Source organism: Hippoglossus hippoglossus, chromosome 17, assembly GCF_009819705.1.
Source record: "Hippoglossus hippoglossus isolate fHipHip1 chromosome 17, fHipHip1.pri, whole genome shotgun sequence".
NCBI classification, from domain to species: domain Eukaryota; kingdom Metazoa; phylum Chordata; class Actinopteri; order Pleuronectiformes; family Pleuronectidae; genus Hippoglossus; species Hippoglossus hippoglossus.
This window is the reverse complement of record NC_047167.1, coordinates 22,337,454-22,357,278: the sequence shown is the minus strand read 5'-3', so window position 1 is coordinate 22,357,278 and position 19,825 is coordinate 22,337,454. Positions and strand designations below refer to the sequence as shown.

The 19,825-nt window shown below is 45.4% G+C and overlaps 2 protein-coding genes across 3 annotated transcripts; both read right to left on the bottom strand.

The window, feature by feature from the left end:
* Nucleotides 1-1,649: 1,649 nt before the first annotated feature.
* LOC117778720 (gap junction delta-4 protein-like) lies at nucleotides 1,650-3,950 on the bottom strand. The gene is made up of 2 exons (XM_034614478.1): nucleotides 3,670-3,950; nucleotides 1,650-2,788 (listed from the first exon to the last, which is right to left on the bottom strand). The coding sequence occupies exons 1-2, from the start codon at nucleotides 3,725-3,727 to the stop codon at nucleotides 1,650-1,652; spliced, it is 1,197 nt and encodes a 398-aa protein (XP_034470369.1). The 5' UTR covers nucleotides 3,728-3,950.
* A 1,781-nt stretch (nucleotides 3,951-5,731) lies between these two features.
* LOC117778721 (cyclin-Y-like) lies at nucleotides 5,732-19,299 on the bottom strand. Of its 2 annotated transcripts, XM_034614479.1 has the most exons (11): nucleotides 19,063-19,299; nucleotides 10,432-10,506; nucleotides 9,577-9,594; nucleotides 9,288-9,322; nucleotides 8,918-9,012; nucleotides 8,792-8,827; nucleotides 8,480-8,537; nucleotides 7,955-8,074; nucleotides 7,316-7,482; nucleotides 6,816-6,978; nucleotides 5,732-6,553 (listed from the first exon to the last, which is right to left on the bottom strand). In XM_034614479.1, exons 1-11 carry the CDS (start codon nucleotides 19,214-19,216, stop codon nucleotides 6,437-6,439), a joined length of 1,038 nt encoding a protein of 345 aa, XP_034470370.1. In that variant the 5' UTR covers nucleotides 19,217-19,299; the 3' UTR covers nucleotides 5,732-6,436. The 2 variants fall into 2 exon arrangements, with proteins under 2 accessions (XP_034470370.1, XP_034470371.1); XM_034614480.1 differs by lacking the exon at nucleotides 9,577-9,594.
* Nucleotides 19,300-19,825: the final 526 nt, after the last annotated feature.

The following is a 19,825-nucleotide window of genomic DNA, read 5'->3' as shown; positions in this document are numbered from 1 at the left end:
CCTCCAGAGAAGAGTGGAGACTCGTACTGCAGCGGATCAACGAGACGTGCAGTTACCGCACTCGGCTGTAATGTGGCGTCCAAACTCTTTTGTCCGTGCAGATCCTCCACGTTGAGTTTTAGACATTGTTACACAAACTATTCATAAGTTGTGTTGTGACGGGCGGCTGCAAACAAAATGATCCACATGATGTTCCACATGTGGAACAAAGCCGAGCCTGTGACGTGCTGAGAGGAGTCTTTCTGTGTGAGCGTTTTGTGTTGAAGCATAAATCTGTCGGGAGGTCAGCAACAACACACACACACACACAACAACACACACACACACACACACAACAACACACACACTGTCACCTTTGGGGACACTTCTATGTGAGTGTGTGGGGTCATCGGGTTTGCTTGTGCGACCTTTCAACCTCCACCAGCGACAGAGCGGTCCTTTCACCCAGCACCCTACTGACCACCGCCCCCCCGCTAATGTTTCTGCATGTCTTAGCTGCCTCAAATACCACAGCAGAAGAAGAATGGGAAGGTATGGGGCATGTGTTAGGGTCATGGCAGCACTGGCACTAATGCGGCTCAGGGGTTGTGCTGTTAAATTCACGGTGAGTTTCTACATTTGTATTCCAGTAATTGCCGCTGAGTTTGTTGCTGGTCGCTGTTTGTCGTTGTTTTAGGATTTAAAACACTCAAGAAAACAGTAAATCCAAATGTTAAAGGGAAGAACTTCAAAAGAACAAGGAGATAAACTTCCCTTCTTTCCTAATCGGCTTCTTTCCCTTCAAAAAGCTTTGGATTTAATCATTCACCAGGTTCTGTATCGAGCCTCAGAGCTTCGCCCTGCGTGCTGAGTTGATGTTGAGCGATGGCGGCGAGGAGGGTTGAAGGACTCGGGTCGTGCGAGCAGGTTCGGCTCAGGTCGGGTCACGGCTGGGTTGTGCAGAGCTCGTGTGAGAGGTCGGAGGTCGGCTCAGTGCGTCTGTTGTGGCTGCCAGCGCTCCCGGTGATCCAGACAACAGCTGAGCGCCGTAACTTCTGACCACATCAAGGTCAGACCCTGTTGGTTTGACCGACTTATTTTCGCACAGCAAAACACTCGAGGTGTCAAGAGACTTTGTGGAACGTCCAGAAGTAGAAGCACGAGAAGAAGTTTGACGCAACGACGTAAATCTGATCAATTTACTCATTTTATTATCAAACATTCAGAAACAACATGCGTCTAAAATACTACACAACAATCTTTGTCTCATGAAACCAAACATTTTGACAGAATTCAAAAAGACGGAGACGATGCTAATGTTTGAAATGTCAATGTAGAAAGTAACGTGCAGGATTGTATTGATAACTTTACGAGTAATTAAGAGTTTATGAGATGTCGGACCCCTCGAAGGCTGTGGAACAAGATGAAAACACAACTTTTGACCTTTTTTTAAAGTTGACACGAGGCTCCGGACCGTGTTCGTTCTGGTCTCGTTAGCCGTCGCAAACAATGAGCTAAAGGAGGATAAAGCTGTTTCTTTGTGGGTTTATGTCGACGTTGGTAAAACCTTTCACATCATACTCATATAAAGATATTCATCAGTGCAGCTACAGTTTCTAACACATCTTCCTTTACAGCTCAAACGTGTTAATTGTGCTTAAGATATCCAGTTACACCCAGGCCCTCTTGTCCTGAGACTCGCTGCTGTCAGACTGTTGGCTCGAGTTCGTCTCAGCCGAGCTGCTCTGGCCCTGCAGGTTCTTGATCCCCATGGGTGGCCCCCTGGGGCTCAGCGGCCCCCTGTCCGGGCGGGGGGGTGGCGGAGGTCTCAGGTGGCTGTGGAGGACAAAGTGACTTGGCACAGGATTGCTCACGGGAGTCGGTGAACGAGGCATGTCCGCCCTAGTGTCTTTGTTTTCTGGGCTCTTCTCATTGGTAGATACACTAGTTTTACGGGGGGGTCCGCCATTTGCTTTTGTTGAGAGGAGTTCACCATTTGGCAAAACACCAGCGGCGTGTTTTTCCTCTTTGTCGGCCTCCGTTGAGCCTCCACTCGGGAGGATTCTCCTGGTTGGAGGAACATCGGCGTCTTCAGTCGTGGTGGTCGTCGTGAACGTGCTGCTCCGCTCTCCTTTACTCATCTCCTCCATCAGCATCTCCCTCGTCCTCCGCCATCGCACCATCGCCTTCACGGAGCTCACCAGGTCGACCAAACTGAGCAGGACGGACAGGGAGGAGACGCCCAGCATGAAGTTCAGCATCAAGGTCTTCTCTGTGGGTCTGGAGACGTAGCATTTGACCCCGGATGTGCAGGGAGCCTCGTAGCAGAGGAAGCTCTTTGGAACCGACAAGCCGAAGAGAAAATACTGGCCTGCTCCGAACACCACCTCGAGGAGGATTCGCAGAAGTACAGCGAAGAAGTAAGCGCAGTAGAAACGAGGCGCTCCCCATGCACGGGGGGGGTCACGGAGAGGAGCTTTATGCAAGGACAGTTCTCTGGAGGAGCTGGAGTTCTCCGGTGAAGCTCCTCCGCTCCCGCCGCTGCAGGAACCTCCAAAGTGAGGATACGCCATCAGCCTGTGCAGGACGTGGGTCGCAAACAGCACATGTGGCAGACAGAGGAGAACGAGGTGGAAGAACCAGAGCCGGAGGACGGACACGGGAGAAAAGGCGTCGAAACACAGGTTGGAGCAGCCCGGTTGGATGGTGTTACAGACGAATCGCTCCTGCTCGTCGCTGAAGAGGCTGACGCCGGCCAGCAGGACGAGCAGCACGCGGAGGAGCAGCATCAGCGTCCACCACGTTTTACCTGAAACAGAAAAGCGATTGACCAAGTCACAAACGAAATGTAATGAGGGTCAATGATAATATCTTATCTGGGAAAACCTTGACAGGAAGTAATAAAAGTAAATAAGGAAGAGGCCAAATATAACACGACTGACGATTACAATGCAAAACTATCTATTGTCCATAAGGGAAATGGGTAAAAAGACATTTATGTTATAAACCTGGAATAACTTACGATAAACTTTATTTGTGCAGCAGCTTTCAAACACATAAATATCAAATTACTCACAAACAAAATTAGAAATAATCTCTGATTGTTTATTAATCCACAGCCAACAAACCTCACTATCACATTTGATTCACATCTGAATTTTGAAGCACATGCTTTTATATCTTCTTATCTTTTTTACTAGTTTAGCCAAAATCAAATGAGCTCTGTCTTTTCCTGACCTTGAAAAGTTTATTGCTGCATTTCCTCACGTCTGGACTATTCTGAGACGCGTTACCACTACACGCGTTCTGGACCAGTCCATCAGTGGGCCAGTTCAATTTAGGATGGATTTTAAGAGTCTGTGAATAACTTTCAAAGCTCAGCGCGATCTGGTTATTTTACAGAGCCACTGACTCCCTGTGCGCCGAGACGCAATCTAAGATCCAACCAACGCTGGTACAGTTAAAGTCGACAGGTGGTCAAGCTTTAGCCATCAGGGCCCCACGGCTCTGAAACCTTTTAATGGATGTTTTAATACTTCCTTTGTCCTGTATTTTATTCCCATGTTGTTTGTAACCTTGTTAAAACTTTTCTTCTTCTAAATTAGATACACAAATAACACCAAATTACAAAAACATAAGGGATAAACTATCTACTTTTTGATTAGAGGTGTAAAACAGTTTCCAACTCACCGATGAAGGACACATTGTGACTGATGGCGATGAAGAGTAGATCTGTCATTCCCATCATCCTCCTTGTTCAGAAGACGGCTCGGAGAATTTGGGTGGACGTGCTGCTGTGTCGCTGTCCCCTTCTCCGCTGGTCCAAACGTACGGCCCCCCCCCCCACCCCCACCCCCCCCCCCACTAACCACAGTCACCTCTAATGTCCTGTCCCTGCCTCTTGGTCCCGCCTGCAGAGGCCAGGACCTGCAGGCAGCTATTCTTACCAGGCTGCCGTCAAAGCATTGTTGGGATGTCAAGGTGCCAGTCAAACTGTGGCAGGGTAATAACCTCATAACAAGACAAACAGTGTTTTAATGGAAGGATGGGACTAGTGTTGGTTTTTTCTTTTGCTTATTTTTGTGAATAATTCATGGATCTTCATTAAAAAATCCTCAAAAAGCAGGATCCATTGATTCATGGATCTCATGGACCTCGATGAAAGAAATGTGACGCATGCGGGGGACTGATAAAGGTGCAGATAAAGTTATGTGCTCATCACTTTAATAAACAATGAAAACTTCATTTTAATGCCCGTGAAACAAAAGACTTCTGTGGTCCTGCAGAAAATCTCCAGATCGATTTATTGAAGACTCGGCGTTATTAGACAAGAGCATTTTTTCTTTTATTAGAAACACAAGTCAACAATATAAATGAGTCACAATGGTCCTGGCTCCGTTCTCACTCTTTTACTGTACAAAGTTAATTAGCAAAATAATTGTGCTGCTTCAGTTCTGATCAGTTATTTGCCAGAAGAGATTAACTTGAAATCAGATGCATGATGGAAATACAATAAAAATATAAATTGTAAATACTTCAGCAGTTCTTGGCTCAGCAAGGTTTTCTTAGACTTTAAACAAGTGCAGGAAAATGATTTATAATTTTCCTCTTTTAATTTTTTACGACGAATGAATATCTTTGTGCTCAGTCAACAATAAAGTGACTTTCTCTTTATCCTCTCATCGACTCTGAGGGAAACACGGTCGTTGGTTCACACCCACGTTTGTGCCGTTTTTCTTTGGTTGCGTCCGCAGTTGAAAAGTTGACCTTGTGTTAACGTCCTGTTTCACTTTGCTCTGTAGTCGAACTCTAGAAAAAACCCACTTTTTATGGATTTATTCAAGAAACTATTTGTTCACTGAGACATAAACACGAAGGGATCAGTCGTATAATAAAGACTCTGGTGCATCGGTCAGTGAACGTGACACTTATGAGACTATAGAAGTTTTTATTTAACCTTTTCCAACTTGAACTGAGTCATGTTCTGTTCTCAGGCTCTTTAGGTTGTGCTCTTCATGTCACACCTGTGATTATTCTGTGAGTTTAAAGTTGAACTTTTACTTTATTTAACTTTAAATACATTTGTAATCAGCTCCCCTCGTTTTTACCTTTGCACATATTTTCCTCACTGACGTCTAGAAGGTTTAACATCTTGCAGGTTTTATTACCTCCTCCACCGATGAGGTTGTGTTTCCGTCCCTGTTTCTTTGTGTGTCTGTCAGCAGGAGAACACAAAACTACCACAACATTTACACATTGTGAAGGATTCATTCATATTGTAGCACAGATCCGGACAAAACGACAGATCCAGGATTCTATTTTTCCATTTCTTCTTTGGGAATAACTAAAAATCTGACATGTTTAAGAGACTGGTATTTATGTGTGTCTGCAGGATTGTGCAAAAACTACTCCACCGATTTTTATTGACATTTTGTGGAGGATTTTCGGTTTTCTCTTTCTTTAACATTGTTTTTGACATTTTCACATATTTCCCAGGGAATAATTTATGGATCTTGATGAAAAGAAATCAAATTTAGGAGCCTGATATTTACGAGTGTGAGTATTTGAGTCCAGCTTCATTGACGTGCTCGAACTGTTTGTTTTGAGATGTTCTGTTCATTGGAACTTCTTGAATGAAGGAAAGAAATAAAACTATTCAATCTCCACTTTGGGTGAATTGTCCCTTTAACATTCTCCAAACCTGAAGTGGTAGGTTCCTCAAATATCCACTAGGTGTCGACAGAAAGCTGCGTCGAAATTTCAACATGGCTCCAGGAAAAAATTGATAAACTGCTGAAACTTAAAGAAATGTTCAGATAAAACCAAAATCAGCTGAATCTCACACTGGGGGAAACGTCTCCCGGTGTAGATTTCACGTCACCGAGTGTTTGATTGACCGGACGACACAGACCTGAGTAACAAGAGCGACACTAGAAACACCGTGAACCTCGAACGACAAAGATTTCCAGAGAAAAAAAAAACTTGCTAACACTTTTATTACTCTAAGACTTGTCAAAGGAAAAATAAATAGTCGGGTACAAATTCCAAAAAGTTTTTGAAATGTTAGGGGATCAGACGACTGCAGCGGCTGAAAAGTCGAAAAAAAACACCGGGGTTGAAATAAATAACGTCTGAAAGGCAGGTCGTTGAAGTCTTTGCATTAAGGCAGGTTCACTCTGCCGTCAGGAGAAGTCACCGGCGGTGGAACAAACCGGGAACTTCCTTCTCTCTGTCGCTGCTGAGCTGAGGCACTGTGAAGGCGTCGGAGTCTCTCCGGAGTTCACCACGTCGGCCACGAGTACAGACGTGGTCCACCGTCTGAGGACGTGCGGCCCAGAGGCTGATTCCAGGTTCAGACACTGTTCCACTTCCACTTCCACGTCTCTTTTCCATCAACCTGTGTCTGTAACGTTTTCCACCCGGTGAGCGTCTGTGGTAAATGGCAGTTGATTAGTGGTTAGGAGAGAATCGCCGGAACCCATCGGATCCCACAGAGATTGTCCACGCTGGCCGAGCGCTTCCTGGCCTTTCTCCGCACGTCGTTGTACCGGTCGTCAACGAGTCGGGACATAGCCTGGAGAGAGGAGGAGCTTTTATCAACTCCAATAAAACTGCTACACACACACATTTCAATAACTAAAATTATGTATATTTGAGTATTAAGGTTTTATAGAATCTGTCCGGTTATTCTTGGGAATTCTTTATTCTAGAGAGTGAGGGAATCTAGGTGAAAACTTTCTTTTTAACCAATAGGTACCACAAAGAAAAGCCGGTCGCGTGTTAGAAAAAGAAAGATTAACAACACAAATATTAAAAAACAATAAAAGGCTCCTGACCTCCAGTTTGTGGGCCTTGTCCCGGCCGAGCGGCTCCAGGGGGAAGCTGAGGTTGTTGGACTCGGCGAGCGACCGCAGGTCAAAGTAATACTTGGCGTAGACACTGGACGGCACGTTGATGTTGAACTGCAGCAGCTCCAGAAACTGTCGCTCCAACTCGTTCCTGTTCACGAGGAGGATTCACAAAAGGTTGTGCATCACCACACTGAGCCCAAGGCCTTTCAAAATAAACCTCCGTAGATACCGAATGGGACGTCGTCCTCATTTCATCTGATCCTGTCCTGGGATTCGTATGCATTCATTTCTAAAAACCCATTTGTCTGTCCTCTATTCTGCATGTAAAACACAATCTACAGGAAAAAGCATTTTATCCTTGATTCATCTTCGAGATTATCCCTCCACATCTAATCCTGATATGATTTCTAATCCTGATATGATTTCTAATCCTGAACTTAATGTCCCTCGCATTTCTTCACGACCTCCAGCCGCCTGTCACTCACATGTCCTCCACAGTGATGTCCTTGAGGATCTGGCAGTAGTCCACGTTCCAGACGGCCTGGTCGTCCCAGACCTTGGACGCCAGCAGGATGGCGCCCAGAACAATCCTCTTCCAGTTCCCCGGGCCGATGTCGAGCTCTGCGTACGTCAGGAGCCTCTCCAGGTAAACCTACACCCCCCACACATGCACAAAAATGATTCAAATTGACGAAGAAGAGCAAATACGTTCATCTCAAAAGTGACGGTAAAGGTTTCGACTCTGGGATCTTTCAGCATCGTGACCTACAAAGTTCTCAGTAAGGTGGAGGAGCTCGTGATCGCTCCGTGGTGCCGTCAGGAGGAATAAATTCTGTTTCCTCTGTGACATCCCACATTCACCACTGCTGTCGGAGTCTCAGCGACACTCAGGGACAATGTGGGATTTCGGAGGCACAGTCACATCATCAATTTACACACATCCCTGACTTGTCTCAATGCATCAGGCTGCACGTTCCCCTGCAGGCAAAACTGTGTGTGTCTGTGTGTGTCTGTGTGTGTCTGTGTGTGTGTGTGTGTGTGTGTGTGTGTGTGTGTGTGTGTGTGTGTGTGTGTGTGTGTGTGTGTGTGTGTGTGTGGACGACGAGGGGGGTTAAGAATCTCACCAGTGTGACGATGGCGCACTCGGCGGTGAGCTGGGCGGAGCTGAACAGCGTCCTGACGAAGCGGTAGATGTGCCGCTGCTCCGGGTCTTGTTGGTCGTAGTCGGGCGGCAACTCCGATTTCTGGAGGAAGGGAGGAGAGGAGTTAAAAGAGAGGATGAGGGGAAGGTGCGACGGCCGGGGAAGGAGGGGAGGAACGGGCGGAGGGGCGAGGAAGGGAAAGGACATTTTGAGAAAGGTTGGCAGCAGAGGAAGAAATGAGATGGTGATGGGAGGAAGGTAAAGAAAGAGGAGAGCAAGGAAACAAGAGGGAGAGAAAGGAAAAGGGATGGAGGGCGAGAACAAGGTAAAAACAATCTAAACCCAGAATATAAGACAGAAATAAGTGTTAAAACATTAACAGAGTCATAAACATAACAGAAACTGGAGTAATGACTTATACCAGGATTAATAAAAAGGCTTTTTGTTCATTTTGGAAGTTCAAAGATTACAAAACCATGAGAAAGAAAGTGAAATGATGAATCTTACTGTGAGAGGGTGAAGCTTTTCATCGAATATGTCCAGCTGCATTCCTCCATCTGTGTCCCTGGAACCAGACAAAACAGTCGTATTTTAATATTTAATTAAAACCTTTCAAGTCTGAAGTCGGGGATTAATCAAGTCTTATTTTGTCTTATCACTAAATTCCCCATCTATGTATTGTATATATAATTATGTGTATACATACAGAATCAGACTGCAGTTAAAAGGTTCAAACAGGTTTCTGCTTTTACATCTTGTGATTTACAGAAAATACTGCGAGCTCATCGTCGAGATGTGGAAACGACTGAGGATTCTCACCTGTTCTTTATATGGTAGTAAATTGCCAGAGCTACACTGAAAAGAGAAGGAACAGAAAGTGTTAATATGAATCAGGCAGATACATGAATTTGTGTTGTTGGTTATTTGTTGTTGTTGTGTTCGAACCATTTGATTGTGTATTTGAGGTTGGGCTGGCTGACGGTGTTGTCGTCCAGGAAGATGGTGGAGCAGGAGCTGTACTTCCGCCTCAACGTTCCATGCTACACACACAGACACACAAACACACACACACACAGACACACACACACAGTGAGTGTTATTAGAGTGTACATGTTTTTGTCTGACCCACATAAAACACATCGGGGCATCACAGCTGGGAACGAGAATCACAGCATGAGACCTGAGAATGTGACGTCTCACACTTTTCATTCAAAATAACACAAAGCAGCAAATTAAATATCTGCTTTAATGAGCTATTGAAAAACAAATATGAACGTGGATTAGATTTGTGAAACGGGAACAATCGCACACTCACGTTACTGATGAAGAGGCTCTTTCGCTTTTCGTGCACTTGGGGAAAATAAAGAAAAACACACGTTTTGTCAATAAATGTCCTTTCCTCTGCGTGGACAGAAAGACGAAGACAGAAGCCAGCACGTCTCAACAAGCTGCACACGATGTTCTCACCACAGGTCAAACACACACACACGAATCACAATGAAAAGCTTCTGTTATAATAACACAATGAGCAGAGACAGTGAATAAAGAGTCAGCAGAAGAAAAGGTGCTGTTACACCACTAGAGGGAGACAAAGTCACACTCACCGTTCCTGACAGGCACCTCTGAAAAAAGAGGAACCAAAAACCTTATTCTAGTTGCACTCATGGATTCTCATGAAGGGACGGCAGCAGATATGAGGTAATATACAGTCTTAGAACCCGGAGGAACCTTTGAGGGTTCCTCAACATGGAGGAACCTCCTCAGCTTAAAGAGGTTCCTGGAGGAACCCCCCCCTTTTCTCTTGTGAATCTCTTGTGAGGAGAATTTAAATATTTAAATATTTACTCAGGTACATTTTGAGTATACAGACGATATTTGCTGCTAATATGAATTTACTCTTGGTTTGGTTTCTTCTGTGTATTTGTCAGTTTAAAAAACAATAATAAAAATAACATCAGCTTTATTCCTTAAGGCCACAAGGACGAGGGAGAATCACATGTGACAATGATAAGAAAAAACTCTGAGTCCATTGATTAAATCCACTGATGCAAAACAACATCTAATATGAACGTGTATGAAATGTGAGGGATTAGATTTAACAGGAAACAGCATTTATCAGAATCAGTTTTCATCAGGACCAACATCACAAAGCCGGAGTTGTCTCCCTGTTTTCTCCTCAGGCCTTTAAGACAAAACGCTGATCTTGTGGTGGATCCGAGACACATGTTAATATTTCCTGTGTCACAGTGTGACCCCTCCCCCCACCCCCCCACCCTCGCTCAGACGCCTCAGGCCATCGCATACATTTGCAAACATCACCATAAACAACCAGCGCTGAGATCAGAGTCTCTACAGAGAAAATCTCTTTCACAGATCCTCGTCATCTCGAAGGGTCTCGGCCGTCGTTCAGTGTGAATAATAAATACACAGATTAAATCCTTTGAATCAAAGGCACTAACCGTCATTCTGGGACTTGCTGAGGAATATGGTGCTGGCCCGCGGATGGTCCGACGGGTTGTACTCCATGTTTAACTCTGAAAACACACAAAGCACACGTGTCACTTTGGGAAGTGGCGACAACACGGTGAGACACGTTACAGCTGATAGAAGAAGAAAAGAGGGTTGTTGAGGTTTGTTGAGTTCCAGCGACTTTCTGTGATTTAAAACAAAACAGGTTCAGTTCCTGCAGCTTTTCAACAACCGAAATTTAACTTTTTTAAAAATCAAAATGAATGAAAATGAAGATCTTTGTGTTGAGCCCGACAGAGATGAAGGAACATCAGTCGCCGAATTGAAGATAAGGTGAAGCAGCCGAGTTGTTTTTTTGTTCATCCACACGTGCAGAGAGGATTCATGCTTCAGTCCAGAGCTAATCTAAACTTCATCATGGCCCGAGGGCGTGTGTGTGTGTGTGTGTGTGTGTGTGTGTGTGTGTGTGTGTGTGTGTGTGTGTGTGTGTGTGTGTGTGTGTGTGTGTGTGTGTGTGCATCTGATCAAACATCAAGAAACCTTTGCTGCCTCGTTGCCTGTAAGGAAGCAGTAAAAAGCAGCAGCTGCTTTGATAACACAGATAACGGAGGATAATAAACTGAGGCTTCTTCTCACCCAGCACTCAAACAAACAAAGATCCAGATCCAGGCAACAGGAACACAGTGTCGACGCTGGAAGAGCCTGATCACGTCTGAGTGGGAGCAGCTTCTGTAGCCTCACACAAGTAATTACATATTTACATATATATACACACATGTAAGGTATAAAACTACAAATGCTTCCTATGTTTAAAGTTTGTTTTACACGTTTTCATTTCTGAATAAATCTGACTGGACCCGATCTACAAGGGCCCACCTGCTGGAATTCCCAGAATGCACAGCAGCGGGTGTCGAGTGTTGATATGTGATATTCCACCACCTCAGGTAAACGTTAACGAAGACTCGTGCTCGCCACCTGCCCCGGTGAAACGGGAGAGGCTCGGCTGACCTATCAGCCGGCACCTGTGTTACATAATGAATCACCAGCAGGCGCACACCCGGCTCCGAGCGGCCACATCCATAATGTTGTGTTTCCAACACGCTTATTTGTTCGCACTTCAAAATGTGCTTCAACCTTTTTTTAACCACTTCCCCACATTTTGCACGCGGCTCAGTGTTTTTGCTCTGTTGCCTCCTGAAGGACAAATGTTAGATTTGCAGTATTGAACTGATCAGTACCAGCAAAACACATCCATTCAATTCTCAAAGTGACGATCAACCATCCCACAGGGTTTTGTTACACTGCTTTCAGACCTGCTCTGTATAAACTCCTTTAAGAGACAGGAGCTAAAGGCCGAGGCTGAAGAGAGGAGCAGCAGCGATGGGACAGTTTGAGGAAAGTGATGTTTTTCTGAACATTAGAGCAAGAAAAACATTTTACAGTCGTAACACTGATTAGATTTATAAACCTGAGGACGAGCAGATGACGTCTCCTTTAAAACGAGGATTCTCCTCAGCCTCTGAAAGCAGCTGCACGTCTACAGTGTGCAGCCGGACGAACGTTATCCACTGTTGTTGTTGGAGTCTGTGGAAGCACGAGCCCTGATTCGCTGTCTTCACTGGTCAGTCACGCGTGTTAGCCTGGTTTCGTATCAGAGGGGAGTTCGGATTACTGGGATAATGTTTAACACACGTTGAGGTATAACCTGAAATCAATAATATTAATACACAACTTCCTCACGGGGGTGGATTTCTCTTCTGTTCATCATGATTCCAGTGAAATCCTGGATTTCTGGTCTAATTTCATTCATTCACAGATTCATAAAGTGTCGAATTTGCAATATTAATACATTTAAGTCAATAAAATCAGGATTCAGCCCGGCTGCTCGTGTTAATCTTTATTATCACGTCCCCGACAAACAACAGGACGTTTTTTAAACTGGCCTCATAGTGTTGTAACACACACACACAAAACACAACACTGACCCAGAGTGGTAGAGAACGAGGTTAAACAAACACAACTAACCTGTGCACACATGCATACAGCCCCGTATTCCTGGAAGAGAAAGCTCCCACGTGCACACACACACACACACACACACACAATAATAAGTAAACGTAACGTAGGCTTTTTGTCCGGTCGGAGGTTTACATTCCAGTTTGAACTGGCTCCTCTCTAAACACAATCCCTGCATTGATTAGCTCGTGTTAATTATTCCCTCTCCCTGCTGGGAACCTCTTCATTATACCAAGTACGCAGCTAATCAATGAGGCAAATGCAGGATTGATTAGCGAGCGATTGATGAAGGACGTGTTGTGTTCAGTTACACACGACTTCAAGGGACGTGTGTGTGTGGTTACTCAGGGTTAAAAACAATAATAAATTCCTAATAAACGTGAAACCAAACTCAATTTACAATGTTTTCTTTTAATAAATCTGGAATAAACCGACTGGACGTGATATTTCCATCTGGTCTCATCAGTGATTCCAGATTTTCACGTCTGTACTTCGAGTGACGAGCAGCAGCAGTGGAGACGTATGAAAATAACAAAATGTGGGAAACAGTGACGTCCCTGACAAATGAGCTCAAACGCCTCCAGGTTTCAGTTTCCTTTCATGTGGGGGGGGGGGGGGGAGCGAGAGTAAATATACCCGGGTTACACACATGAGCCGTGAAGGAAGATGTGAATAACGAGTGCACGAAAACGCCGGGCGCCCAACCAGCGTTTGACCCTGGTTGGGGGGGAGGGGGGGAGGATCACAAGGCCGAGTCAGATGATGCGTATTCAGCTGTTGTCAGTCCGGTGTTTGGTTTTCATTGGTTCCGTAATGAGAACAGACTCTGGGCTGTGAGATCTGGTCCCTGATGATGTAAATCAGATGGTGTTTCTAAAGTGTTCTCTGCCGCAGCAGCTCAAAGCCAGCGCGTCTTTCTGAAGTGGTAATTAGACGGACGAGGTCCTGGTGACGACTGTGGAGCAAAACTCGGCCTCATTACGAGTCAATGAATCAGATAAGGACCCACGAGTGTTAGGACCATACTGAAGAACACGGATTCTGAGATTTAGAGAATAATACTACAAAGATAAAATCATATTACTCGCCAGCTTCTCTCTTTCTGGATCCAAAGTCTAGAGTCAATCTCCTTGTTTCTTGAGAAATTGTCAAAATCTCTTTGAATATGATGAGAACGACGATAACGAGCAAACATTTCTTCGTCCACTAGAGAGACTCAGTTTCCTCCAGGTCGGTGTTTGTGCTTCTTTCTTTTCAAAGTTCTTATAATCACGTGGAGCTCGTTTTAACACAGATTGATCTTCTGATATTCTAGAATTATGACTTTACTCTCACAATATTCCCACTTTCTCGTGATGTGAGATTTCTTCCCTTCAGGTTTCTGTAAAACTCGTAGACCTGCTGTGTCCCCGGTGAAACACATGACTGCTGCTGCTGTTGTAAAAATAGAAGCTGGGCTTGATGCGGCCTGACAGTGATAAGAACTGGAGGTTTTTCGCTACTTCAGCAAAACCCTGTTGTATTACTTTATTCTCCCTGGGACCAAACTTTCAAATTGCTGTCATGGTTGAAAAACGACACGGTTAAAAAGATGTGTGATTCGATTTGTATTATTATATATTCACTTTGCTGTGTGTGCAGACGTTTTGTTTTGTTTTCTCTGACGAAGGAGAAAAGAGGGACAGATAGAGAGAATGTATTTGTTTTCATGACGTCTCAGTGATTTAAAAGGATTTTAAAAGCAATAAATTGAACTGCATCAGAACAGCACATTACAAGAAACATGAGGCAAAGCAAACTGGTTGATGATGTGTAACAGAGACAGAGGAACGTGGAAGAATGAGTCATTTAAAAGAGGAAGGACCAACATAGGTTATAAGAAAAGAAAGTGGAAAACAAAGAGGTCGACAACTACATGTTTTATATTCCACAATTTAACCACCTAATCTATCACGTGTTAAAACCAAAAGATAAACTCTGTGTTAGTGGATATTTAACACGTTTAAAAGCACTAGAGGAGTTTCAGTTTCCTTCCAGTCTTACAGAACATGGACTGTACTTAAATACAAGAGCATCAGCTGACACACGATGCCTCAGAAACAACACTGATCTCAACAGAGAGACACAGTCGTCTTTGTCAGAGAGACGCACATCATATGATGGCTTTGTGTCTCTCTCTCTCTCTCGCTATCTCTCTCTCTCTCGCTCTCGGTCACTGGCGTCGGCCTCATGTCATCTTATATATGTTTAAATTAACAAAACAGTTTTAAACTCTGAGTTATCCTGAAGGAGGTAAATTATATTAACTGTATATCCATGTAGAGTTACGGCACATGGACCTTTAGAGTATCACTCAGATAATGGGTCATTATTTGAGTGAATAAATGAAAGTAAAGACGGTAACATGTGCAGTTTTGTGTGTTTTTACGCAGGTATATAACTTAATCATTTAACGCAGCCTTGTTCACATTCTGGAGTTTTGCTGCTACAGCTTCACAACAGTAGAGCAGCTGTCTGCTTCTTCTCTCTTTCATCCTGAGATACTTTTCAGGAAAATGTTCGGACTTCCGTGCAGGCATGAAAGCAGCTTGAATAAGTTCCACGACATGAAAATTCTTCAACTGTTGCTTTACAATTTTGCACTTTCACTTTGTTTCTGTGACATCACTTTGCTTTAACGGATCATGATTAGTGACAAACCCTGTCACAGCAGCAGCAAAGCAGAAAAGGCTTCATTTCGAGTTTCGAGGTTCGAGTCCTTGTTCTAAATGTAATCTGGAGTTTTTACTGTAAATAATCTTAAATGCTTATCTCTACAAGATCGTCACTAAAGCACTTGACTCATTGACACATGCTAAATAAAACCTGCCTCTCCAGGAATAACTGCACCTCTGAGAGAATATGAGCCAAGCAAAACTGCAGGAACCTTCATTTCCCCCAAACTAAGCTCTTCTCCTGAAACTCTATCCAGCGGTTTCGGCTGCGGACGGACGGACTTCAAGGGCCTCAGTGAAACGGGGGTGTGATGAAGTGATTATCTGTTCGTAAAAAGAAGGAGGGAGCTGGGGGGGGGGGGGGTCATTTGAGGATTCCACCACTAAAATCCACCAAGAGACACAGACGAGTGTCTCTCTCTGAAACGATCTGAATGTCCAACGATGATGTCCCACTTCAGTATCTCTGCACCTTCCTGAAGACATTTCCAGGAGGAGCAGGAGTCCAACGATTTTTTAAATCCTACGTCTCTCCAGGTTTCCCATGACTCCCTGAACCTTGTAATCCCTTTTCCTGTGCGACAGCTCGTCCAAACAAGAAATAATAATTCCCCATAAGCAGCTTGTAAGACCGCGATCAAACCCGAGGCGGCACTTTCAGCTCGGCACATCCTCGCACCACCTCTGTACATCAGCGGCTAATTTCTAATTCCTGTCTTGTTGGCAACCGGAGTCGACCCACGAGTTTAAGTGAACATATTTGCCCAATTAGACAGAATCCTCTGGAGGTGTAAAGATAAACACACTTTGTGAGGTCACAGGGACCTTGACCTTTGACCTCCGCATTCTAATCAGGTCATCCTTGAGTTAAATAAACTCTGCCAAGGGGTTCTTGATTGTCTTCCACTAATTGGGTGGAAGGCAGCAGACCCAGGCATTCTGGGTGATGTGTAAAATTCAAAAAATCTAATTGTATGGCATCATATCGCTCGTTAACTCCAGGAACAGACGATGTCTTTGAAACGCAGCGTGTCATTCTCTTAATTGAGGCGTTAACGCTTGACAATCGTCCCCCCCCCCCCCAGTGGTTCCTCCTATCTGCTGCGACTCAGGCTCACAGCTGCCTCTCCGGGCTTTTCTTTGGGGTGGGGGGTGTATGATCTTTTTTTCTGATGGTGCAGATCCTAATGAAGCCCACTAATCTCCATCATTCTGTCTGCGAACTCGTAACAGAGCCAAGCCATTAGACACGCTCCGGTTTCAATCACGGCACCGCCGAGACAGACGGCCTCTCAGCAGGACTCGTCTTCAGCTCCGTCGAGAAGCGTCGGCTGAACGTCGATCATCCGCCTTCGACACTTTATCTGCTCAGTGAGGACGAGCATCTGCCTCCAGACTCAGACTCTGCGCCTGCTACTGAAGTAATGATCCAAAACATTTTTGCTGTGCAACGTTGGCACTTATAGGACTTAACCCTGCCACTGACACTGGAGCCACAATAACAGAATAATCACCCGCTGTAGTACAAAGCACTCTGGGTAATGGCCTCCACAAATTGCATACAGAGTGTAGGTTGCAAGTTCACAAGAGGAAATGACATCGCTGATCAATGGACAGAAGGTTTTTCACCACGCTGACACGGTGCGATCACGGGGATGAGACTGACTCACAGCTTGAACTCGTACGTGTCAAAGCCGGATTCAAACCCAACACACATTCTGGTTGTTCGAGTCCGAACCCGATGTTTTCACCTGCTTACGTGCACACGCAGTGATCGTTTTTTTACAGAACCCGACAAACTGCAGCACAGTCCGACAATCACACACCCACGTCCTGCAGCGGTTGAACAGCTGTTTGGAGGTTGGGACGTAGGTTGAGTTCGAGCTTTTCTCCAGTTGTGCTAGTTGCTTACGTTGTGCAAAACAAAAGCAGTAACATGAATTCTGTGAGGAGCCGACTGTGCGATACAGCAAAGATGCAAAACACGCTTTTCACATCGCTGAACACGTGGTTTCAAGTAAACAGAATCCTTAAAAGAGTCAATGACTACGACAGATATGCTACGTTTGGACATGGAACTGTGCAGATCAGAATATATGAAACTTGTAAATTCCTTCTGGAGACGCACAATTCAACTGATGTGGGAACCCCCCGATTAGCATAGATTATTACGCTGCTTCCCTGCCGTGATATTGTCCAACTTCTTGGAGCCGGGAGCAATGACGTACATGCAACGTTAAAGGTTCAGCATCTTATCGTGACATTGCGAATGGATACTAACTGAATATCACCCTCCCTTCCAAGCATGAAGGTCTTCAGATTACATAAAAACACAAAAACGCTCTGTTTTGTCCTTTCTAGGCAACTGTAGAATGTAGTGACATCTAGTGGTGAAGTGTCAAGTTGCAGCTGAACACCCCTCACCTCACCCTCCCCTTCCAAACATGAACGAGAACCATTGGTAGCTTCAGTTGTAATAAAAACTCAAAAGTATTTAGTTTGTCCAGTCTGGGTTACTGTAAAAAAAACATGGCTGCCTCCGTAGAGAGGAGCCGCTCCTGATGTTAATATATATAAATATAAAGTATTTAAATATAAAGGCTCATTCTAGGGTAAAGAAAACAACAATTCCTAAAATCCCTGCCAAAAATATGCATTCAATAATTGTTGGCCTTGAAAATACAGAGGCCGGTTTTCTGATAGTGAGTCATAAAGACATAAAATTTCCTGTAACAGAAAAAACTGAACAACAACAAAAAAGGGGTCTCGTACAGTTTTCTCAGAAAATCAATCTCCCATGTGACGCCGGGCTGCTGGCTGCGAATAGGCCGCCCATTTAGCCGCCACTCTCCGGCGTGAAAGGCTCAATTGTAATGCATATTAGCATGTGTCAGTGGAGGGGGCTGCGTTCCATAGTTGCAGTTTCTTTCATGCGCAGGCTGAAAACAAAGAGCAGCACAAAGGAGTCTGCCCCTCGTGAGCAGGATGTTGTCTGCAGCTCCGTGTGCACACACACATCATCTCCCCTGCAAGGACACATGGGAGGGAAATGGACACACGACTGATCCATGTGCCGGGGCCCGTGCTGACCACTGCTCCATATACGTCGGCCTCTCGGTGTCAAACTGACGGACGAGGGCGAAGTAGAAGCAGAAGCAGCAGCAGTAGTTTCCCCAGGATGTGAGACAGGGCCAGAGTTTGAAGAGGTCACGAGTTATCATTCAAGATTCCTAACGACCGTGATAGTGTGTTTGGAAATAGAGCATCAGCCCCTTTTCAGCGTTTACTGTCACCAGGCTATAAAACACAGTATATATTTATTGAATACATATTAAAGTTTACTAGAGCAGCGCCTGTTTTTAACATTGTCACTTTTTTATGGTTTGTGTGCCGGACGTTGTGTGCAGAGCTTTTAATAAACGGTCTGTGGTGCAGAGTGAAGTTAGTAAAAGGGTTCATCCTACCTGGTTTATCTGCGCTGGCTGCTTGTTTGTTCTATATTTATTTATATTGAAGGTATCTCGTATCCAAATTGCCCCAAATTTGACTAAATAACAATACATGTGCCAAGTTTGAGGCAAATATGACGATATGTTCCACGTAGAGACAGAAAGACGTTTGTGGAATTAGTAGAATTAGAATTATGACATGAACCCATCACTAGGATTTGTTTGTTTTGATCCACAACTTATTGTCTGGTTGTATTTTCCAACAGTAAAAGTGTAATAAAACTTTATAATATCAGTTTTCTATCAGTGCTGGATCATCTCCTAACTTTTATCCCCTGAGTTTTGTCTCGTGTCTCCTCTCGTGTCTCCTCTCGCGCTCACAGCTTCACCCCCCGTTATATGTGCGTGTGCGTGCGTGTGTGTGTCGTGTTTTTTTTTTTACCGTCGACGTTCTCCCGGTCGCTGATGTGCTGCAGGTTGCATCCCGTCTCCTCGCGGCTCAGGTCCGACTCCTGGTGGTACGACTCCAGCCGGGAGTGGGCATTCCTGCGGAGCTTGGGGCTGGCGGACACGCAGCATGAGGTGGTGCTCCCCATCCCTCCGGCCCCCGGGAGGCAGGCCGCGCGCTCTCCGTGCACTTCCGCCGAGATGGGAGCGAGGAACGCCGGGTCTCCAAACTCCCCCCAACCCACCCACACACCGAGTCCCCGGTCACCGCGGATCACGCGCACTCGTCGGGTGCGTCCGTGTCGCAGCGCCCATGGAGCCTCCTGTCAACCGTCGGTGTCCGCGCACGCAGGGGGGGGGGGGCTGTCGCACAGGGGGGGGGGGGATGGAGGTGGTCACTACAACCGGGAGCGAGCCGCCGCCGCTGCAGCCGAGAAGGAGCCCGGCATCGCAAACCAGGACGCGGCCGTGGGGGGGCGCACGCCGGTGATGGGTGATGGGTGATGGGAGCTGTGGCCGCCGGGGCTGTCGGAGAGAGAGAGGCCGACAGGGGAGGCTGCAAACCCCGAGAAAAGGTTCCGGTTCAAGTGGGTGGTTACCAACGAGAGAGCGGCAGCGATGACAGAGCTGATTCCATCTGTACTAACAGGCTGCGGCTCCACATCTGCCGCAGCAGGCAGTGACTCCCCAACATCTGGGTCAATAAAGGGAATCAAATGTTAAGATCGCATCGTTCATGTCAACAGAAAAGACATTTA